The sequence below is a fragment of the Petaurus breviceps genome, unplaced genomic scaffold (assembly GCF_028583685.1).
Source record: "Petaurus breviceps papuanus isolate PSGF00001 unplaced genomic scaffold, PetGlider_PUasm1.0 90895, whole genome shotgun sequence".
Classification (NCBI taxonomy): Eukaryota; Metazoa; Chordata; class Mammalia; order Diprotodontia; family Petauridae; genus Petaurus; species Petaurus breviceps.
In genome coordinates, this window is record NW_027187372.1 from 407162 (window position 1) to 425397 (window position 18236).

Genomic DNA, 18236 nt, shown 5'->3' on the forward strand with positions numbered 1-18236 from the left:
CAGAATCGAAGAGATTTTCACATTTAAAAGGCATCCACCTCCATCTCTAGTTCAACTTACCTGAAAGGCCAGTTGACTTTTGCTTGACTATCTGCAGTGAGAGGGCCCAGACTCCCTTCTGAGGCAGGCCACTCCTCTTGGGGGGGAACTCACTTTATTTTTTAGCCTGTTGTTCCCAATTCCAGACAGAACCAGCTGAATCTCATTTCCATTTGATGAGTTTTCCAGTACTTCTGAAAGCCAGCGATTGCATCTTCCCTAAATCTTCTTTTCTCTAGGGTAAACATATCAAGTTCATTCAACTGATTCTCATATATGAATGCAAAGGGCCTTAATTATGCGTATTGCCCTTTCCCAACAGTCTTCAGCTTTATCAAAGGCCTTCCTGAAATGTGGGGCACAGAAAAGGACGCCATTGTCCATGTGGAGTCTGACCAGGGCAGAGCACAGCAGGACCTCCTCATTCCTGGACACAACATTTCTCTTAATTCAGCCTAAGATGACAATACCATATCACACCATCCATTTATATTGAGATCAAAATCCACTAAAATCCCCAAAACTTTTACTGTCTTTTCTCCATCACTTACTCAAGTCTAGATAATCAACAAAACAACAAATCAAGTTCCATTTATAGCATTTTTTTTTATTTTTATGTTGTCAGTGCTCACACTTGAAATTTTAACAATTAGGCTTTGGAGCCAGTGTGATCTGGCTTCAGGATACTCCTGACTGCAGCCAATGTAAACCCAGCTGTGTGTCTCCATTGCCCTTTGGGTAACGGGAAATGTTGATTCCTAGAGATTGTCATGTCCCATAATTCATTCACTCAACAAACATTTATTACATGTCCAATAAGTGTCAAATTTTGCTCTAAGAACTGGAGATAGAAAAACAAAAGCTAGGAAACCATGGGATCCTGCTAAGGTGATGGGAGGAAGGAGGTCATTCGTCATGGTGGACAGTGGGAGAGATGGGAAATGAAGTGTTGTATTCCAGGAACAACAGCAGGTTGGCCAGTTTGTCTGGCTTGTAGTAATGAGGAGTCATGTGTAATCAGCCTGGAAAGGAGGGCTGGAGCCAGGTTATGAAGAACATTCAATGCCAAAGGAGTTTGTGTTTTATCCTAGATGAGAAAGAAGACCTACTGAAGCTTCTAAATCAGGGACATGATCTGGTCAGATTTGGGCTTTAGGAAGAGCCATTTGGCAGCTGGATGGAGTGGGGAGGGGAGGGTCTGGAGACAGGAAGGCCAATGAACAGACTATTGCTAGAGTTCCCAGGACAGGAAGGGGGTGATGACTTGAACTAGGGTGTTGACTGGGCCAATGGAGAGAAGGGGAAGAATGAGAAAGATGTTATGGTGCCTGTTTCTCTCAACAGAATGTCAGTCTCAAAGGGCTTATATTCTACTGGGGCAGGCAACACATACATACACATAAAACTCTAATAGTTTAAAACAGCACCAAGGCTTTTGGGGCACCCTCTATAAGCATATACAAAATGACTACCAAAAAAACCAAGATAATTTCAGGGGAAGGTACTAAGCAGCTGGAAGGGAAGAAACCATGAGGAAAGGCATAATGTTTGATGAGATATTTGAGCTGAGCCTTGAAGGAAGCTAGAGCATTTCAGAGGTGAGGTGGAGAGGAAGAGGGAATGTCTACCAGGCATGAGGGACAGTCAGTGCAAAGGTTTAAAGACTGGATGTTGTGTGAGAAGAACAGAACTATATGTAAAGCTGAATACTGTATAATAAACCTGGAAATGCGGTTTGGAATAGAGGGTTTTAAATGCCAGACAGTGGAGCTTGTATTCTTCCCAGGGGTAAGAAGAAGCCACTGGAGTTTATTGAGCAGTGGAGTGGCCTAATCAGTTCTGTATTTATAGAGATCACTTTGGCAGCTGGATGGGAAAAGGAATGGAGAAGGGAGACCCCTTTTTCATTTAGAAAGGTGTCGTAATAGTCCAGGCCAGAGGGGGTGAGCGGTAGTGACTGTGTGAGTGGGGGACTGATGCACTTAATGGAAGTAGAATGGATAAGGCTTGGTCATTGGTTTGCTGTGTGGCAGAGGGAGAGTGAGACATTAAGGATGGCACTGAAGTTCGAGAACCTAAGTGACATGACGGATGGTGGTACCCTCCACAGAAATAAGGAAATTCAGAAGAAGACTAGGTTTGGAGGAAAAAATACCGAGTCCTCTCTTGGACATGTTGTTCCTGAAATGCCTATGAGACATCTAGTTCAAAACGTCCGTGGGTAGGTGGTGATATGAGCAAAATTCAGCAACTTGATCATATGATTAGAGTGAGTGGATCATGGGTTAGGTTTTGGAAAAGGATGGAAAAAAAGATGAACAGCAACATAACAAAAAGCCATAGGATTTGAGTAGAGGGTGAAAAAGTTGAACCGGTCACCTGTAGGGTCAAGATTTCAAAGGGAAGAGAGTGAGATTAGGGCGGGAGAGATGGACTGGGAAAGCAAGGAAAGGTGGAATGATTTCAGTTGCAGTCAGGATAAAGAACAGGTTTGGGTGGGGTGTAGATGGTTATGGGCAAATAGAGGAATTTCATAGTTCTGGATTGTGGAGGTGGAACAGTTGTGATGATGAGAGTAGCTGAATTAGAGTGAAGGTAATGATCATAGAAGTTGGGGTTCATAAACTGGGGAAACCATCGAAATGGATGAACAAAATCCCCAAATATAAATGGAATGGAAAGACTGAGAATCAGGTGCTAAAGTCTTTGAGAAAGGAAGGAGAAGGATTAAGATCTTAACAGAACGATATATTATCACATGAAGGTGCAGAGGTATTGGGGTCCATATGTAGTGCATCTGTGTAACTATGATAGGAAAAAAAAAAGGTTGTTTTAGAAATGCTAATAAGGGGCGGCTAGGTGGTGCAGTGAATAGAGCACCGGTCCTGGAATCAGAAGGACCTGAGTTCAAATTTGGCCTCAGACACTTAACACAAAAACTAGCCATGTGACCTTGGGCAAGTCACTTAACCCCAATTGCCCTGCCTTCCCCCCTCCAAAAAGCAAAAAAAAAAAAAAAGCTAATAGATTTGTATCATTTTTCCTCTATTTGTTGGCCTCCTTCCAGTTTCTATCTAGTTTAGGAAGGTCTCACACCACACTTTTTCCAGACTTGTTTTCCCTCATTTTTGGAGGCAATACTGCTAATAATCTTCCACTGTCCTCTTTTGTACCAAGTAGCAAATGAGTTTATATTGTAAGCTAACATTTCCCTTGTCTGCCAAGTCTCCCCACTTGCCAAGGAGATGAAGAGTTTCTCCTGTGCTGTGGCCTCCATTTTGTGGAAATCACTTTACATCAGTTAATAATTGGAGTCAGTGGTTACTGTCTTTAACTTTGTCCAGTTCCCATTTTTTAGAGTTAGTGTGTCAGATTGGAGCCCACATAATTGCATGCAGGGTCTTCTCATCTTTATTCTAATTTGGTGTTGATTCTGACCTTTTACTCTGAGTTAGTGGTCACTAACTGCTCAAGACAGCTCCTTCATATACTAATAACAAATTGGTTTGTGTGTATTGCCATATTAAGTTTATTTTTGTGTGTGATGATGTTCTGTGCTTACCATTTGTTAGGAGCTAGCCTCACTCCAGCACCCTGTTAGTTTGGGTTTGATGTTGGGACAAAAAGACATTTAGAAGGAGTGCAGCAGTTAACAAAAAGAGGCTTACTTAGCCCCGATATACAGGGGTTATCAACAAGGATACGGTGCCTACATTTTCATATGGAAATGAATGTGGTCAGGAGGACAGGGTGTTGGTTTTTAGATGTTTCCAGACTGGAGAAGCCATAGTCTCAGAGCCTGATTTTCTACATGAGTGAGGGCTTTAACTCTCAGTGACCAGGAAGCCACATCAAAACAATAGGAAACCATCAGGAAGCTTTGTCAAAGTATCCCCAGCTTGAGTTTCCATCTGACCCCTGAGACCAATCAAATCCCGGCTTAGTCACTGGTGGGGCAGGGAGAACCCTGGTAGATGTTGGTCCTATCACATAACATATCTACAGCATTCTGCAAGGCAGCTAGGTGGTCCAGTGGATAAAGCACTGGTGCTGAAGTCAGAAAGACCTGAATTCAAATCCATCCCCCGTAAAAGGGGGGTAATAATAGCGCCTACTCTGTGGGGTTGTTGTCAGGATCAATGAGATATTTGTAGAGCCCTCATCACAGTGCCTTGCATATGGTAGGTGCTTAATCAATATTCCCTCCCTCCCTTCCTTCTTACTCTCTCAAGGAACATATTCAGCTTCCAGGTAGTCTATAACTCTTCTCTTCTAGCTTCTTCTGTGTCTTAATCTTGAAACAATTTTTTGTGTTCTCACCTCTATGTCTGCTTTTGTATTGAAGTCACCAAGAATCAAGATATATGTTGTTGTTAATAACAATAATAAAAATAACTTAAATCCATATGGCAACTTAAGGTTTCCAAAGTACTAACTCTCACCCATACAGTCCAGATGACTGGACTGCTGAGTAGTCATCACTTCCCCTTCTTGTACATGTGATCTTGTACATGTTGATTTTTTGAACCTTAATCTAAGACTTTACATTTACCCCTATTATATATCATTGTTTTCATTTTGGCACAACATTCTATATAGCCTGTTGAGATCTTTTGGTATCCTGAGTCATACAACATTTTAACTTTCCTCCTAGCTACAAATTAGTAAAATTGATAAGCTTTCTGTCTATGCCCTCATCTAAGTGACTAATGAACACAGTTAAACTGCACAGGGCCAAATGCAGAGTACCTGGGGCAATCCAGAGAGACCTCTTTCCAACCATTAATGAGCATCAAACCATTAATGAGCACTCTTTGGTTCCAGCCAATCAACCGGTTTCAGTTCTGTGGTATAGCCTATATCCCTCCCACAATGATACCATGTTAGACATTGTCAAATGCTTTGCTAAATTCTAGGTTAAACTTATAGTTACAGAATCTTCTGATCTACCAGGCTAGTAACCATTTTTAAAAAAAGGAAATTGTTAGTTTACCAAAAGCTTCTTGATAGCCACACCTTTAATAACACTCCAGAGTTTTGCCAGAAATTGAAGTCAGGTTGCTAGTCTATAGTTAGCAGACTCTGGGCCTTTTTTTTTTTTTTTTTTGGTAAAGTTAGATACTCTTGGCCCATCTCTAATCCCATGGGCCTTCTTCCCTTCTCCACAGTCTTGCAGAGATCCCCAACAGCGTTTCAGCAAATCACACCTGCCCGTTCTTTGTAGACTCTGGGGGCATACAGAGTTCATCTGGGCCATAAGTCATCAAGGACAGCTGGGCACCCTCTTGCTACCTCTGTCTTTATCTTGGCTATCTAATCCTCATTAGTCATTTTTATTCTCCTGTTTCCAGTTGAAAAATCTTTCTTCCTTGGTAGAGAAAACGGAAGAAAAAATAACTTTTGAGGAGCTCTGCCCTCTTTCCATCGTTCTAACCCTGAGCACCAATCTGAGTACTTCTTTTCCACAATAGAACTGTAGGGTTTTTGTGGTCCTTGGTTTGTCTTGCAAGATACAGCTATGAGTCTGAGCCTTAGAAATTCTGGGCCATTCTTGGCGAACTGTGCCACCCCTTCCCCTTCTCTCTTACCTACACTTTCTTCCAGTATCTGTCTTTATAACTCTAAATTTCCCACGATGCCCATATTGTTTTCTTTTCCTCATTGTCAATAGTGTTTTTTTTCCTGACTTCTCAAGAATCTTATTCTGGAAAACTTCCCATCCCTTGTGGGCTGATAGAATTTTAGTTCATGAGATTCTCCTTAGACTTCCTTTGAACACTTTGATATCTGCTCCCCCAAATCTGACTCTCCTTCCTTGTTTTGCAAATTCTAAAAAGAATCAGTCACTTCCCTCCGTGCCCCACCCCCATAGTTCCCATCATTTCCAGTCAAATCGATAACAGTCAAATCCAGAAGATCAGTTCATCTGATCCAAGAACTTTTTGGCATCTCTTCTTGGGGCAGAAAATTAGTTCCAGTGGAAGTTTTGGATAATTGAAGTTCTCTGTTGCTCTGCATCAGGTGTCTAGATCAGCCGTTATCTGTTTTCCAAACTCCTCATCCTCTGGTTGGCTCCACTGACAATCTATAAGACCTATAAGGAAACTTCTGTCTTGAGACACTACTTCCCTCATCTATGCCCTATTCTTACCTCAATCCACTATCTTAGTGTACACCCCCATGCCCTCATGACCATTTCCCAACTATTCTTTACTCCAACATTCGATACTATAAGGATTTGGGGTGGGACATTAGTAGCCTTCTGAAATCATACCCATATAAGTGTTCACCATTCCACCATAAGGCCAGTGAGTGTAGAGAATAAGGGAAAGAAGGACTGAAGAAGATATGAACCTCTTTAACGACAACAAAGAAAGGAAGGAAGAAAAAGAGAGAGAGAGAAAGAAAGAGAAAAAAGAAAAAGAAAGGAAGGAAGGAAAAAAGGAAGAAAAAAGAAAGAGAGAAAGAGAGGGAGGAAGGAAGGAAGGAAGGAAGGAAGGAAGGAAGGAAGGAAGGAAGGAAGGAAGGAAGGAAGGAAGGAAGGAAGAGCCTTGCTTTTAGGAGGTGCTCCATAAATGTGTATTGATTTTCTTTCCAGGAGTGTGCTAAGTTCTCTGTTTTTCTTCCCAGGGTTCTATGTTCAGGAAATCACAGATGCCAACACAGCCAAGTTGTACTCCGGGCTGCTAGGAGTAGGGGATGAGATCCTGGAGGTGAATGGGGCCAAGGTTACAGGGTTGGGCCTGGCCCTGGTCAATGAGCTTCTGTCCCAGTCTGAGAGCCTCTCTATTCGTGTGCTGAAACAGAGGGGACCCGACGGTAACCCAGAGCTGCTGCTGGCCTTTGGGTCTCCATCTCAGCTGTCCTGACACTCCAAAAGGATCATGGAGAAGAAAGGAAAAAGAACAGCCCCAGGCTTTTTTATGGAGCTGAGGCTCCATAAAACATGCAATCTAAGTCCCTGGCTGTTGGAAGTGTTCTGGTCCAGATGCTATCCTTCAGGGAGGGAGGGTGGATGTTTCTTTTGTAAAGAATTAACTTATGGAAATTTGGAAGAAGCCAAAGTCTTTTGCCCCTGGCAGAGATTCTCGGGGGGGATGTATGTAGCCCGGGGCTCTGTCCTAGTTGGTAAGGGTGAATGGTGAGCTTTTAGCCCCTTCAATTGATGATCTGGGAAATCAGCATCAAGAAGTGATTAGCCTGATGGAGACTGGCTTCCCCTGATCTGAGCCTCGATTTCCTCATTTGTCAAATGGGAGGGTTGGGTCTGGTGACTCTAAAGGTCCCTTCTGCTCTAAATCTGTGAGGTCCCGGGCCTTGAGTAGACAAGCCTTTTTGGCTTTTCAGTAGTAAAGAAGCCCCTCTGCCTTTTCTTTATCAACCCCCACCCCCATGAGACCTTTTTCTTCATCTGGGGGGTCTTTGTCTGGAAATAAAGGTTCCCTTTGACCAAAGCCTCTAGAGCTACTAGGGGCTGCCAGATAGTGGGGGACCACACCCCTGAGCCCTGCCTGTCAGCCCCAGAAGAGTCTAAGAAGGGGAGGGAGGGAAACCAACAAGAAAAATTGGCCACCCCCAGCCTAGTTCTGCATATCCTCCCCTGGTCACTGATACAACTGGATGATGGTGCCAGCCCAGACAACCTGCTTTGTCCCCAGAGGCACAAGCCTGGCTGCCTTGTGTCCAGAATGTCCAGGCTCTGTGCCCAGACCTCTTTCTGTGAGCCTGAGATAGTTGGTCAAGCTAGAGGTGGAAATGTGCCGAGGTGGAAATGTGCCAAGGCAGGCTCTGTGCTCTGGGGCCTGAAGGTATGGAAGGACCCAGAAAGGGGAAGATGGGGGAAGAGGGGCGTTGCCCATCTCATCTAGGCTTGGTTTCAGTATAGGACCAGGAAGCCATGTGCTTTCTTAAATTATTAAAACTCAGAGATGAACGCTCCTGCTTTTTGCATTGAGTTCCGTAGGGGAGGGGAGGGAAGGGAGTAAGAAAGGGGTCCAGCTGGCCTCAAACCCTGTCCTCCTGGAGTGTGAAAAGAATACTACATGTAGAGTAAGAAGACTAACCACACAGGGCTGGGCAAATCACTTAATCTCTGAACCTGTTTCTTTATCAGTAAAACCAGGATGATAATAATAGTAAATAGTTGGGTTTCACTTACTAAGCCAGGTGATTTACAATTGTCCCATTTGATCTGAATAACAACTCTGCAAGGTAGGTTCAATGATTATCCCCATTACAGATGGAGAAACTGAAGCAAATGGAAGTTAAGTGACATGCCCAGAGTCACACTGTTAGTAAGTGTCTGAGGCCAGATTTGAACTCAGAGCTTCCTGCCTCTAGGCCTGGTGCTTTATCCATTGGGCCATCAGAAACTTCATGGAAGAGATAGTTGCTTATGTACAAATGGGACTAGATGTGCTCCCTTCCTACTTCGAGTTTCTGTGACCACACAATACTTTCATCTTGTACTTCATAGGGTAAAGAAGAGGTTTTAGAAGCTATGAAGTAGATGGGGAACCTTGGACCTTGAGGCCACATGTGGCCCTTGAGGTCCTCAAGTGTGGCCCTTTATCCAAATCTCAAAGGATTTGTGCTGGGAGGTCTTCTGTGAAGATCTTGGGTGTGTTACTTCTCCCCCCTGCAAAACAAAAGGGTTGGATTCCATAATCTTATGGTCCCTTCCAAGTCTGAAATTCTATTCCCATGTTCTGGGAGCTCTGATGAAGATGGGGGGCAGGGAAAGGAAGGGTAAAATGGTATGGAGAGGTGAAGGGTTGCTCTATTACACTTGCAGAACCCTCTGAAAGCGGAGAGCTCCGCCTCGGACTGAGTCCCTTTGCCAACTTCTTTGTTTCTCTTGGTGCTTCTTAATCAGTCTCTTCCAATTTTTGTTCTTAAAGTCATGAATCTTTGGGTCGGGAAATTCCCTGCTGGGAACAACAGCTCAGGGCTAACAGGTGTTCTCTATTTCCTCCACATTGCTAGGGCTTTGGGCTAATAGTGGAACTGAGAATTCCCAGCAACACACACACACACATCCTGCCATAATGAAAGGACTATCGAAAAAGGTCTAAGAGCTGGGAGGGACAGACCTTAGAGGCCATCTGGTCCAATTTCTTTATTTTACAAAAGAAAGGGTAGAGACCCAGAGGTCACACAGTTTCAGGGACAAGGTCTTCTGGCTCCAAATTTGAAGCTCTCTCTACCCCACCCGGATGGAAAGCTTTTGTTCTGCTTGGGCCGATGGTGCAGGTAGAAAGGCAACAGGTCTTAGCCCATAGGACACCATGGAACTCTTAAGAGTCCCCAGAGCTTTTAAGAACTCAAGTCCAGTGGTGTCAAACTCCAAATGGAAAGGGTCAACTAAGCTCCTCATGCTGGCAGCTGTCCAATATGCTGTGGGTGGCATTCTGACTTAGAAAACCACAAATTAGCATTAACTATGTTCTATTGTATTTCATCTATTTTGTTAAATTTTTTTTTTGTTTCCATTTCAATTTGGTTTGGGTTGTCACAGCTAAGTTTGACACCTCTGACACAGTCTCAATCATGCTTGTCAAGTAATCAACCTCAGTTTGAAACATACTTAGTGATGGGTGGGGTGGGATTGACTCAGAAGGTCACTGAGATGGGTTGACCTTTCTGACATGAGTCAGAGGGGAGTTTGGTTTTTGGTGCCAATAGTCTGCACCTTAGCAAATGTAGGATATATGGGGTGTTCCAGGAAGACTGGCACCTCTGTCGTGAGGTCTTGCAGAGCCCTTTTCAGGGCTACTCATCTACCTCTGGTGTCATCCACCAGCCATTCAGCTCTCACTTGTGGCTCCAAGAAGCTGTAACATGCCAAGCAGGCATCCTCTGGCAGATGGATTAAAGCAGTTTGAGGGTAACCAGCAGGCTTCAGACTTGCTGGTTAGAGTGGTGTCTACTCTAAGCATATCAAGACTTCCCTTGACAGAATGGGCAGATGAGAACAATTTGTCCAGCACATACCAAGGCTGAAGCAGGTGCTGTGGAGTGTTTAGTGTGGTCAGGCATGGAAGACTCCAAGGTCGTCTACTGCACCCTGGGGCCATTGCCAGTCCTGTCTTTTGTGTTGCCACTGGACTTCCAGACTGCAATAGAGGACAAGGCTTTCTGCTTTGTACAACTCTGTCCTACTTTAACCCTATTCACTGATGAGTCAAGACATGATCCCAGGAAGTCATTGGTCCTCTTCAAAGAAAGAAAGGATGAACAACAGCCTTTGCAATGTACACATAGCTGGGATATTCAGGATTTAATTATTTCCTTATCCCTGTCTTACACTGAGCTGGTATGGCGGCCACCAGATTAAGTCAGTCTGTCCTCTGCCTCCTGACTACATCTACAGGCCTTACCTAAAACTATCCCAGACATGTGATTTTCTCACCCCAAAGGTAACCAACACTCCTCACAAGGAAATTCTTTCTTGACCAGAAACCTAACCTAAATATCGGGGGATTCAGTTTAACTCTATCCCTGCCCTATTTTGAGAAGGTCTCATATTCTTTCTCTGGGAGAGAACAAGAGGCCCCTTTCCCTAAATATAGACCTTGCTTAGAAAAATGTCAAGGTCCTGGGGGAGTGGGGGGGGAAGAGAGAAGGCAATTAAAACAGCCACACAGTAAATTGATGACTGTCTGACTTCCCCCCACTGCTGCCAAACTGGTCCTTAGGGGGTGTTTTATCTTCAGTGTTCCTCCTCTTTCCTCACTTTTCCCCTTTTTGCTGGGGGGGGGGGGAGGGGGGTAGGGGAAGGGGGCTAAGGGGAGTGTGGGCAGGCCTGCCTGGCCGAGCCTCCACGGTTTGCTCAGCCAAGGGAACAGAAGGAAGGTGAGGGTCAGAGGTTGCTGCTGGAAGCCACGAGTGGCAGATGGATAGCCTTGGGCCCCAGGTGCTGGCTTTGAGAGGGGCTCAGCAATCCCCCGCTTGGAAGGGCAGATCACCTCCCCGCCCTGCCCCCTCCCTGGTCGCCGGTGCCGTGCTGTTCATCCCGGGGTCGTTTGGAGTGATGGAGGGAGGCAGATTCCCTCGGCTCCTAAGGGGTTGGGGTGGGGTGGGGTGGGGGAAACCCGCAGGATCAAAGCATGAGGAGGGGGGCTCTGAAAGGCGCCCCCCCCCCCCACTCCAGACTGAGCAGCTCCCAGGGAAAGGAAGCTCTGTGCATCCCACCCCCACTGCGCCTGCTGGAGAGTTTGGGGCTAGGGTCCGAGGAGGGGAGGGGCGCGGGGAGCGCCTGTTTTCTCGGATGCAGATTAGCCGCCTGGAGGCGAAGGCTTTTCTATTCGGCTTCCCTGTAAGCAGCCAAGCTCTATAAAAGGAAAATGCGAAGCCATCACAGCTGGGGCCGCTCCAGGCCTTTCTGCAAAAGCCTAGCCTGGCCCGGATCCAAGTGGCAAGCCTCAGCGGGCAGCCCGGGAAGGGGGCCCGGCCTCCCAGCCCCCTCACCCTCCGCCCCAGCCTGCCGGGGAGGCGGTGGCAGGGGCTCTTCCCTCTGTGCTTCTGCCCGCTGCCCTCCCCCCACGCCCCGGGGCCCCGGAGCCAGCTGGGGCCGGTCGGTCCCCAAGCTCCCCCTCCCCAGGGCCGGCCCCGAGGGAGCGCCGGGCGCCAGGCTCTCCCAGAGTCAGGAGGGGCTGGGGGCCACAGCCCGGCGGGGGCCGGTAATAGCATCTTTAAGGACAGGCTGCCCGGCCAAGTTCCTGGGGGGAGGGGAACAAAAAGGAGGGGTCAAGGTCCTCCCACACCCTAGGCTGCCTACCCCCCCTCCCTCAAGCAAATGGCCCTTTTGTTCCGGCTAGATTCTAGACCCAAGTGACCCAGGCCGGGCAGACTCCGTTCGGCCGCCCCCGGGCCTCCGAGGTCGCCGCAGCTTCTAGCCGCTGCCTGGGGGGAGGAGTCCGGTAGCAGAGGTGGAGGTGGGGACTGGGGGGAGGGGAGAAGAAGGGTCCGGGCCAGCTGGCCCCGAGCTAGCTGGGCATGGAGTAGCAGCCGGCGGGGGCGGAGGGGACGGCAGGCCCGCTGTGGCCCAGCACTGAATGGAGGGGGAGTGGCACCCCGCTCCGGAGGGCTGCCCTCCTAGCTCGTGGAGGGACGGGGACCCACCCCCGACTGCAGACTTTAGCTGCAGCACCTTCCTTTTGTCGTGGGTGCTCCCCTCCCCGAGTCTCCAGCGGGGCGCGGGAGGCTTAGATGTATAGGCAGACATCCCGGGAAGGTGGCCCTCTCCCCGACAGCAGGTGCGGAGGGGAGGGCTTGGGTCTCCCCAGGCTTCTGCAGTCAGGAGGCGGAGGGACCCGCTCCCCGCCACCGCAAACAGCGCAGTCACTCAATCACTGCGGTCCCCAGACAACCCCGGGACTGCAGCCGAGAAACCCGAGACACCTGCCCAGCTCTGTGTGTGCGTGCGTGTGTGTGCGTGCTCTGAGTATATCTAAGTGGGGTGCGTGCGTGCGTGTGAGCTCTGGGTATATCTGCGTGGGGTGCGTAAACTCTGGGTGTGTTATGTGTGTAAGAGCTCTGAGTATATGTGGGGTGCGTGCTTGTGAGCTCTGGGTACATCTGTGGGGTGCGTGCGTGTGCGTGTATGTGAGCTCTAGGTATAATATGTGGGGTGTGGAGGTATGTGATCTCTGGGTATATCTATGTGCAGTGCGTGCGTTCATGTGAGCTCTGCGTGTGTGTGTGAGCTCTGGGCATATCTATGTGGTGTGTGTGTATGTGTGTGTGTGTGTGTGTGTGTGTGTGTGTGTGTGTGTGTGTGCGCGCGCGCGCTCGTGCCCCCGTCCTCAACAAGGCCCTTCTCTTTCCCTTCTTCCTCCCCTCTTTCCCCCTCTCCTCTCCCCCCTCCCCATATCCACCACCCTCAGTCTTTTGCCTTTTGTTCTCCAGCCTCCCCCGGGAATTTGTATTACGAAGCTAAAGATTCCAGGGTGTCTGGACAGATTGCCCGGGGCTCTCCGGGGAGGGCTGGGGGAAGGGCGCTAGGATGGGAGCTTTTCCGGGAGGGTCTGGCCACCGTAACCATCACCTCGCCGACCCAGTTCGTGTGTGTGTGTGTGTGTGTGTGTGTGTGTGTGTGTTGACGGCACTGCTGCTGTTTGATTAGTAACCAGAAGAGGGGAGGAGGGGACAGACCTCAGAGGGAGATTGTCAGACAAATTGGGCTACCTGGTGATTTCTGAAAAAAAGGCAGGAAAGACGGAATCTATATTAAGGCACGATCCGGGGTCAGTCAGCCCCACTCCAAGCTCCTTCCCCCCCCCCCCCCCCCCCGCTCTCGCCCGGAAAGGGAGCCTCGAGAGGGGGTTAACGAGCCCGCCTCCTCCCGCAGGAGGCGGCCCCGGGGCTGCGCAGAGCCAGCTTCCAGCATTTATTAGCCATTGTCCCCTCCCCCCACCCCCTCCAGGCCTCCCTCTTCCTCGGGCCAGCAAAGCTCGTGTAAACACCCCGTGTCACTTTGTTCTGGGGAGCCTGTGACAGAGAACCTTGGTCACTCCTCTAGGTGTCAGGTAGGTTAGGTTCCTGCCAGCCTGCAAGTGCCAGCAGACATCGCAGTGACTATCTGTGCAAAGCACCTTGTTAGGCCTGGGGGAGATACACATTCAAAGCCTTTGAAGGCCCAGTGGGTGGTGGAACACAACAAATAATGTTAAAGGGAGGGGGCGAGTGAACCTAGGTTTTCCTGGGCCAAGCTTCCATTGAGGCTGCATATCAGCAATTTTTCTCTAATTTATAGTCTCATATAGAAAGAAAATAAACCTCTGAGAACACTTGACCAGGGTCCCAGAGCAAGTCAGGACTTACACTCAGGTGCCCCAGACCCCAAGCCTACCACAAGCTGCTGCCTCTCAATTTTATGTTTAAATAATATGATTCTGTGACAAATGCATTTAATGCAAACCAAAGTACTCTCAGAGATCTGTGGAAGAAGATCATTACCAATAAAGCAATCTCTAGGGTAGGAATTCAGCGGGGTGGGGAAGGGGGAAAGGCTATTCTGTGCACCAGGGTGATGCAGGGGATAGAGCTTGGGGTTTGGAGTTAGGAAGACCTGAGTTTTAGTCCTGCCTTAGTTTTCTCATCTGTAAAATAATAATAATAGTACCTCCCTCCCAGAGTTGTTGTGAGGATCAAATGAGGTATTAGTAAACCACTCTGCAATCCTTAGAAAGCTATATAAATGCTAGCAGTTATTATTAATTGGCATGACCAAAGGTAAGTAGTTGGGAGAGCTCAGGGTCTGTTTGTGATACCTGGCACCATGGAGTTAGTCTGAACCTTAGAGTGTCTGGAGGGCAATGTTTGAAAAGGCTGGAAAGATCAAGATTTTATAGAGTGTGGAGGGCCTTGAATGCCAGGCAGAGTTTCAGACCATTTAAAAAAAATTTTTTTAAGCAAAGGAGTGATGTCATTGAGGAGATGTGTAAAGATGGTGCTAATAGAAATATGAGGAATGGGCTGCAGGTAGGAGAGTGGATGGACTGTAAGGAGGCTATTGGAGTATGGTGAGGGTGGGTGTAAGTGAGGGTCTGCAATGGAACCAGGGGAAGAGGAAGGATACAAGACACTTGTGGAGATCTGAATCTAGGGACTTGGGATTTCACTGGAAAGCAAAGGTCACAGAGAGGGAGGAGTCAAAAGACAAAGTTTATGTGAGGAGCTGGTGAGTGTTCAGCCCACAGAGTTACCATTACTCTTTTGGAGAAGGTCCTTCAGGTCCCCAGTTTTGGGTTTCTTACTCCATCAGCCAGGCAGCTAGGTTGCCCAGTGGATAGAGTGCTGGCCTGAAGTCAGGAAGACGCATCTTCCTGAGTTCAAATCTGGCTGCAGACACTTCCTAGTTGTGTGACCCTGGGCAAGTCACTCAACCCTGTTTACCTTAGTTTCCTCAAATGAACTGGAGAAGGAAATGTAAACTACTCTAGCATCTCTGCCAAGAAAACCCCAAATGGGGTCACAAAGAATCAGACATACCTTAATTGAAGCATGTTTGGAATCTAGCCACACAGCAATACCCTTGGTTCACAGGGGGTCAGCTGGTGAAGCTGCAGAGTCTAGTTTGGGATAACTTTCTTTGGAGAGGCAGTGTAGTAACATGGAAAGAATGCTATCTCTGTAGTCAGAGGCCCTGGGTTCAAATCCTTCCTCTAACATTTGCTATCTTGGGCCTCAGTTTTCTTTTTATAATAATAAGGTTGAATTGGGTGACTTATGGACCAAGAAAAGCATTAAGTCTTTCAAATGTGCACAACACTTCGAAAAGAGCTGGGGATACAGAAGGAAAAGGAACGGTTTCTGCCCTAGGGCAGCTTCTGTTCTAATGGGGGAGAGAACAGGTGTAGTTCTGAGGGTACAACAGCCAAGTCAATGGTGATGCCTCTTCTTTTCCACTGAACCATTTGAAAGTAGCAAGGGGCTGGCTGACACCTTCCTGGGTGGCTGTAGCATCTGTACCTGCAGCTGCCAGCTGATCTTCCCACAGGGCATCGGTTCCCAATATGAAGACTGAGGTCCTTGGGCTGGAAGCATCTCCATCAGGACCTGAGGGAGTTAGAGGTCCAGGTGGTGGTGATGGCTTGACTTGCCTGGCACCTGTTGCCTCCCATTGCTTCATCAAAGTTGGCTTTCTTGCCCTGGCACAGTTGGTGGGGAGGGTTGGCCCCTTCTCTGGCTCTGAGAAGTTGCTGTCCTAGGTGGCTGTTAGGGCTGGGCTAGAAGTGAGGCTGGTCAGGGTGTCTTTTTGCATCCCCACTGATAGCACTGAATGTGGTGCAGGCACTTAGTCGTTGCTGATTGATTTGTGTGTGTGTGTGGGGGGGGGGGGTTTGCAATGATGCCACTTTGCCTGATGGTGGTACTTGGTCAGCATTTGGTGCTGCTTGTGATGAGGAAGGTAGATTCCTTCTCCACAATGATTTCTCTCTTCAATGAAGGCTAAGGTGTCTGGACTGGAATCAGGTCTGGTGATCTGAGAGATACTTCTATTCCCAAGGCTCTTGGGCTCAAGGTTCTGGGCTGTGTCTATAAGGCCCTGAGGGGAAATGATTTACCTGGCTCGAGCTGCCTCCCCTTTCCTGCTTCAGCTAGGCTGGTTTTCTGGCTCCAGTGATCTTATGATATGTTGAGCTCAAGGTCCTAGGTCATAGGACTCCAAGCCCTCCATCTGGCTGGAAGGGACCACAGAGGACAGATAGTCCAACCCCTTCGTTGTACAAAAGGGTGTGACATAATTTGGCAGCTGTGTGGATCATAGATTGGAAAAGGGGGAGCCAGGAGGCAAGAATACCACTGGGAGATTATTTTAATGGTCCAGGTGAGGACTGATGAGAACCCTGAGCTAGGGTGACAGGCCATGTGAGTGGAGAGAAGGGAGAGAAGGGGATTGATGCAAGAGCTGCTACAGAAAGAGAATTAATGAGCTGGTGACCCATCCTGGGAGTGGAGGGGTAAGAGGGAAGAGTCAGGGCAAATGAATTTGTGTGGTCCAGTGACTAGAAGGAAGAGCCACAGGACTGAGAAGGATTTTTCTGTTTTGAACATGTTGGGTTGGAGATTTGTATTAAAGACAACCAGCTGGAAATATCAAATAAGCAGTGGGAGTTCTAGAGCTCAACAGAGATAAAAAAAATGGGTAGATAGATAGATTTGAGATTCCTCCATATAGGGATTTTGAGTGAACTTATGGAAGTTACTGAGATCACACAGAGAAAAGGGCTGGGGCCAGAGTCCTTGGGAGAACACAAAATCAGGGCGTGGGAATATAGCAAGGGAGATTGAGATAGCAGGCATTCTTAATTCCTTTATCTGACATTTTATCATTCCATCTTTCCCTATGCCCTAGGACCCCCTAACCCTTCTCTTCATCCCAACTCTGTTCTTCCATCCCTCTGACTCCTTGGGCTCTTTCGCAGGCCATCACCATTTCACTGGCTATCTCCTCTTCCTTTCCCCATCTCATCCTGTGGGGAATCAGTTCAACCTCATTCTGTCCCCTGCATCAACGGTGTCAAACGCAAAGAGAACCCGTCTTTGCGGCCCCTCATATCAAATTAGAAAACCACTAATTAAAGCAATCTGCATGGTACGTATTTTTATTTTTGGTAAACCCTTCCCAATTACATTTTAGTTTGTAGTTAGGGGAGTTGGATACCTTTGCTCTACCCTGGAGTCCCTTTGCCCCTTTTCAAATCCTAATGGTAGATTACTCCCACCATCTTCTTCCTTCATTCCTATTCACGTTGTGGCTGAACAGAATCATGAAATTGTTGACTGGGTCCACTACAAATTTATTTTACATAATCTCAACTGGGCCCTCACTGCGGTGAGGCAATCCTTTGACATCTCCCTAATTGATCCACTAGTTGACTCACCACAGTGAACATTCTAAAACTTATCCCTCCTCAAACTTCCCACTGCACTCCCGCCCTGAATTTTTTCATGCTTCATTTTTTCATTGCCCCATGCTTCACCACAAAGAAGCAAGAGTTCCCTCTTCTCCCCTTATTCTTATCTCACTTCATTCAGATATACTCTCCCGATACATCCTTCACCCTCTTTCACATAAAAAGGTTGCCCTTCTAATTGCAAAAGCAAACCCTTGCTGTCTCTCATCCTCTCCCTCCCACTCTCTAATTTCCAGTCCCTTCCTCTCTACTGTTAACTACAAAGAAGCCCATGTCTCTCCTATCATCAAAAAACCCTCACTTGATCCACTAATCCTGCCTACTTGTCATCGTCTCCTCTCCTTCTGAGATAAAACTGAGGAAAACACCCTGACTTATTTTCTCCTTACTCTCCTTATCCCTATGCAATCCAGCCTTGGATTTCATCACTCAACTGCAATTGCTGGCACTCTCAAAAGTTACTGACAGTCTCACAATGGCCACACTGGATGGCCCTTTTCTCAATCCTAATCCTTGGGTAGCCTCTCATTGACCTCTTGCCTGGATATCCCCTAGGATTTCATAACATTGCTCTCTCCTGCATCTCCTCTCTGTCTGACCATTCCTTTTCTGTATCTTTATTCAGGTCATGCCCACTGTGGATGTTCCCCAAGGCTCTAACCTGGGAGCTCTTACCGTCTTTCTATATACTGAATGCTTGGTGATCTCATCAATTCCCATAGGTTAAATTATGGTTTCTATGCACATGATTTACACATGTTTTTTACATTTTTT

General features: G+C 47.5%; 1 protein-coding gene across 1 annotated transcript in view; it reads left to right on the top strand.

Moving 5' to 3' along the window:
• Positions 1–8172, top strand: part of KIAA1614 (KIAA1614 ortholog) — a 48237-nt gene extending 40065 nt beyond the window's left edge. Inside the window, exon 9 of the mRNA XM_069074365.1 lies at positions 6670–8172. Within this exon, the coding sequence (XP_068930466.1) occupies positions 6670–6908 (239 nt within the window). The 3' untranslated portion in view covers positions 6909–8172. The remainder of the gene's footprint in view (positions 1–6669) is intronic.
• The last annotated feature ends 10064 nt before the right edge of the window (positions 8173–18236 follow it).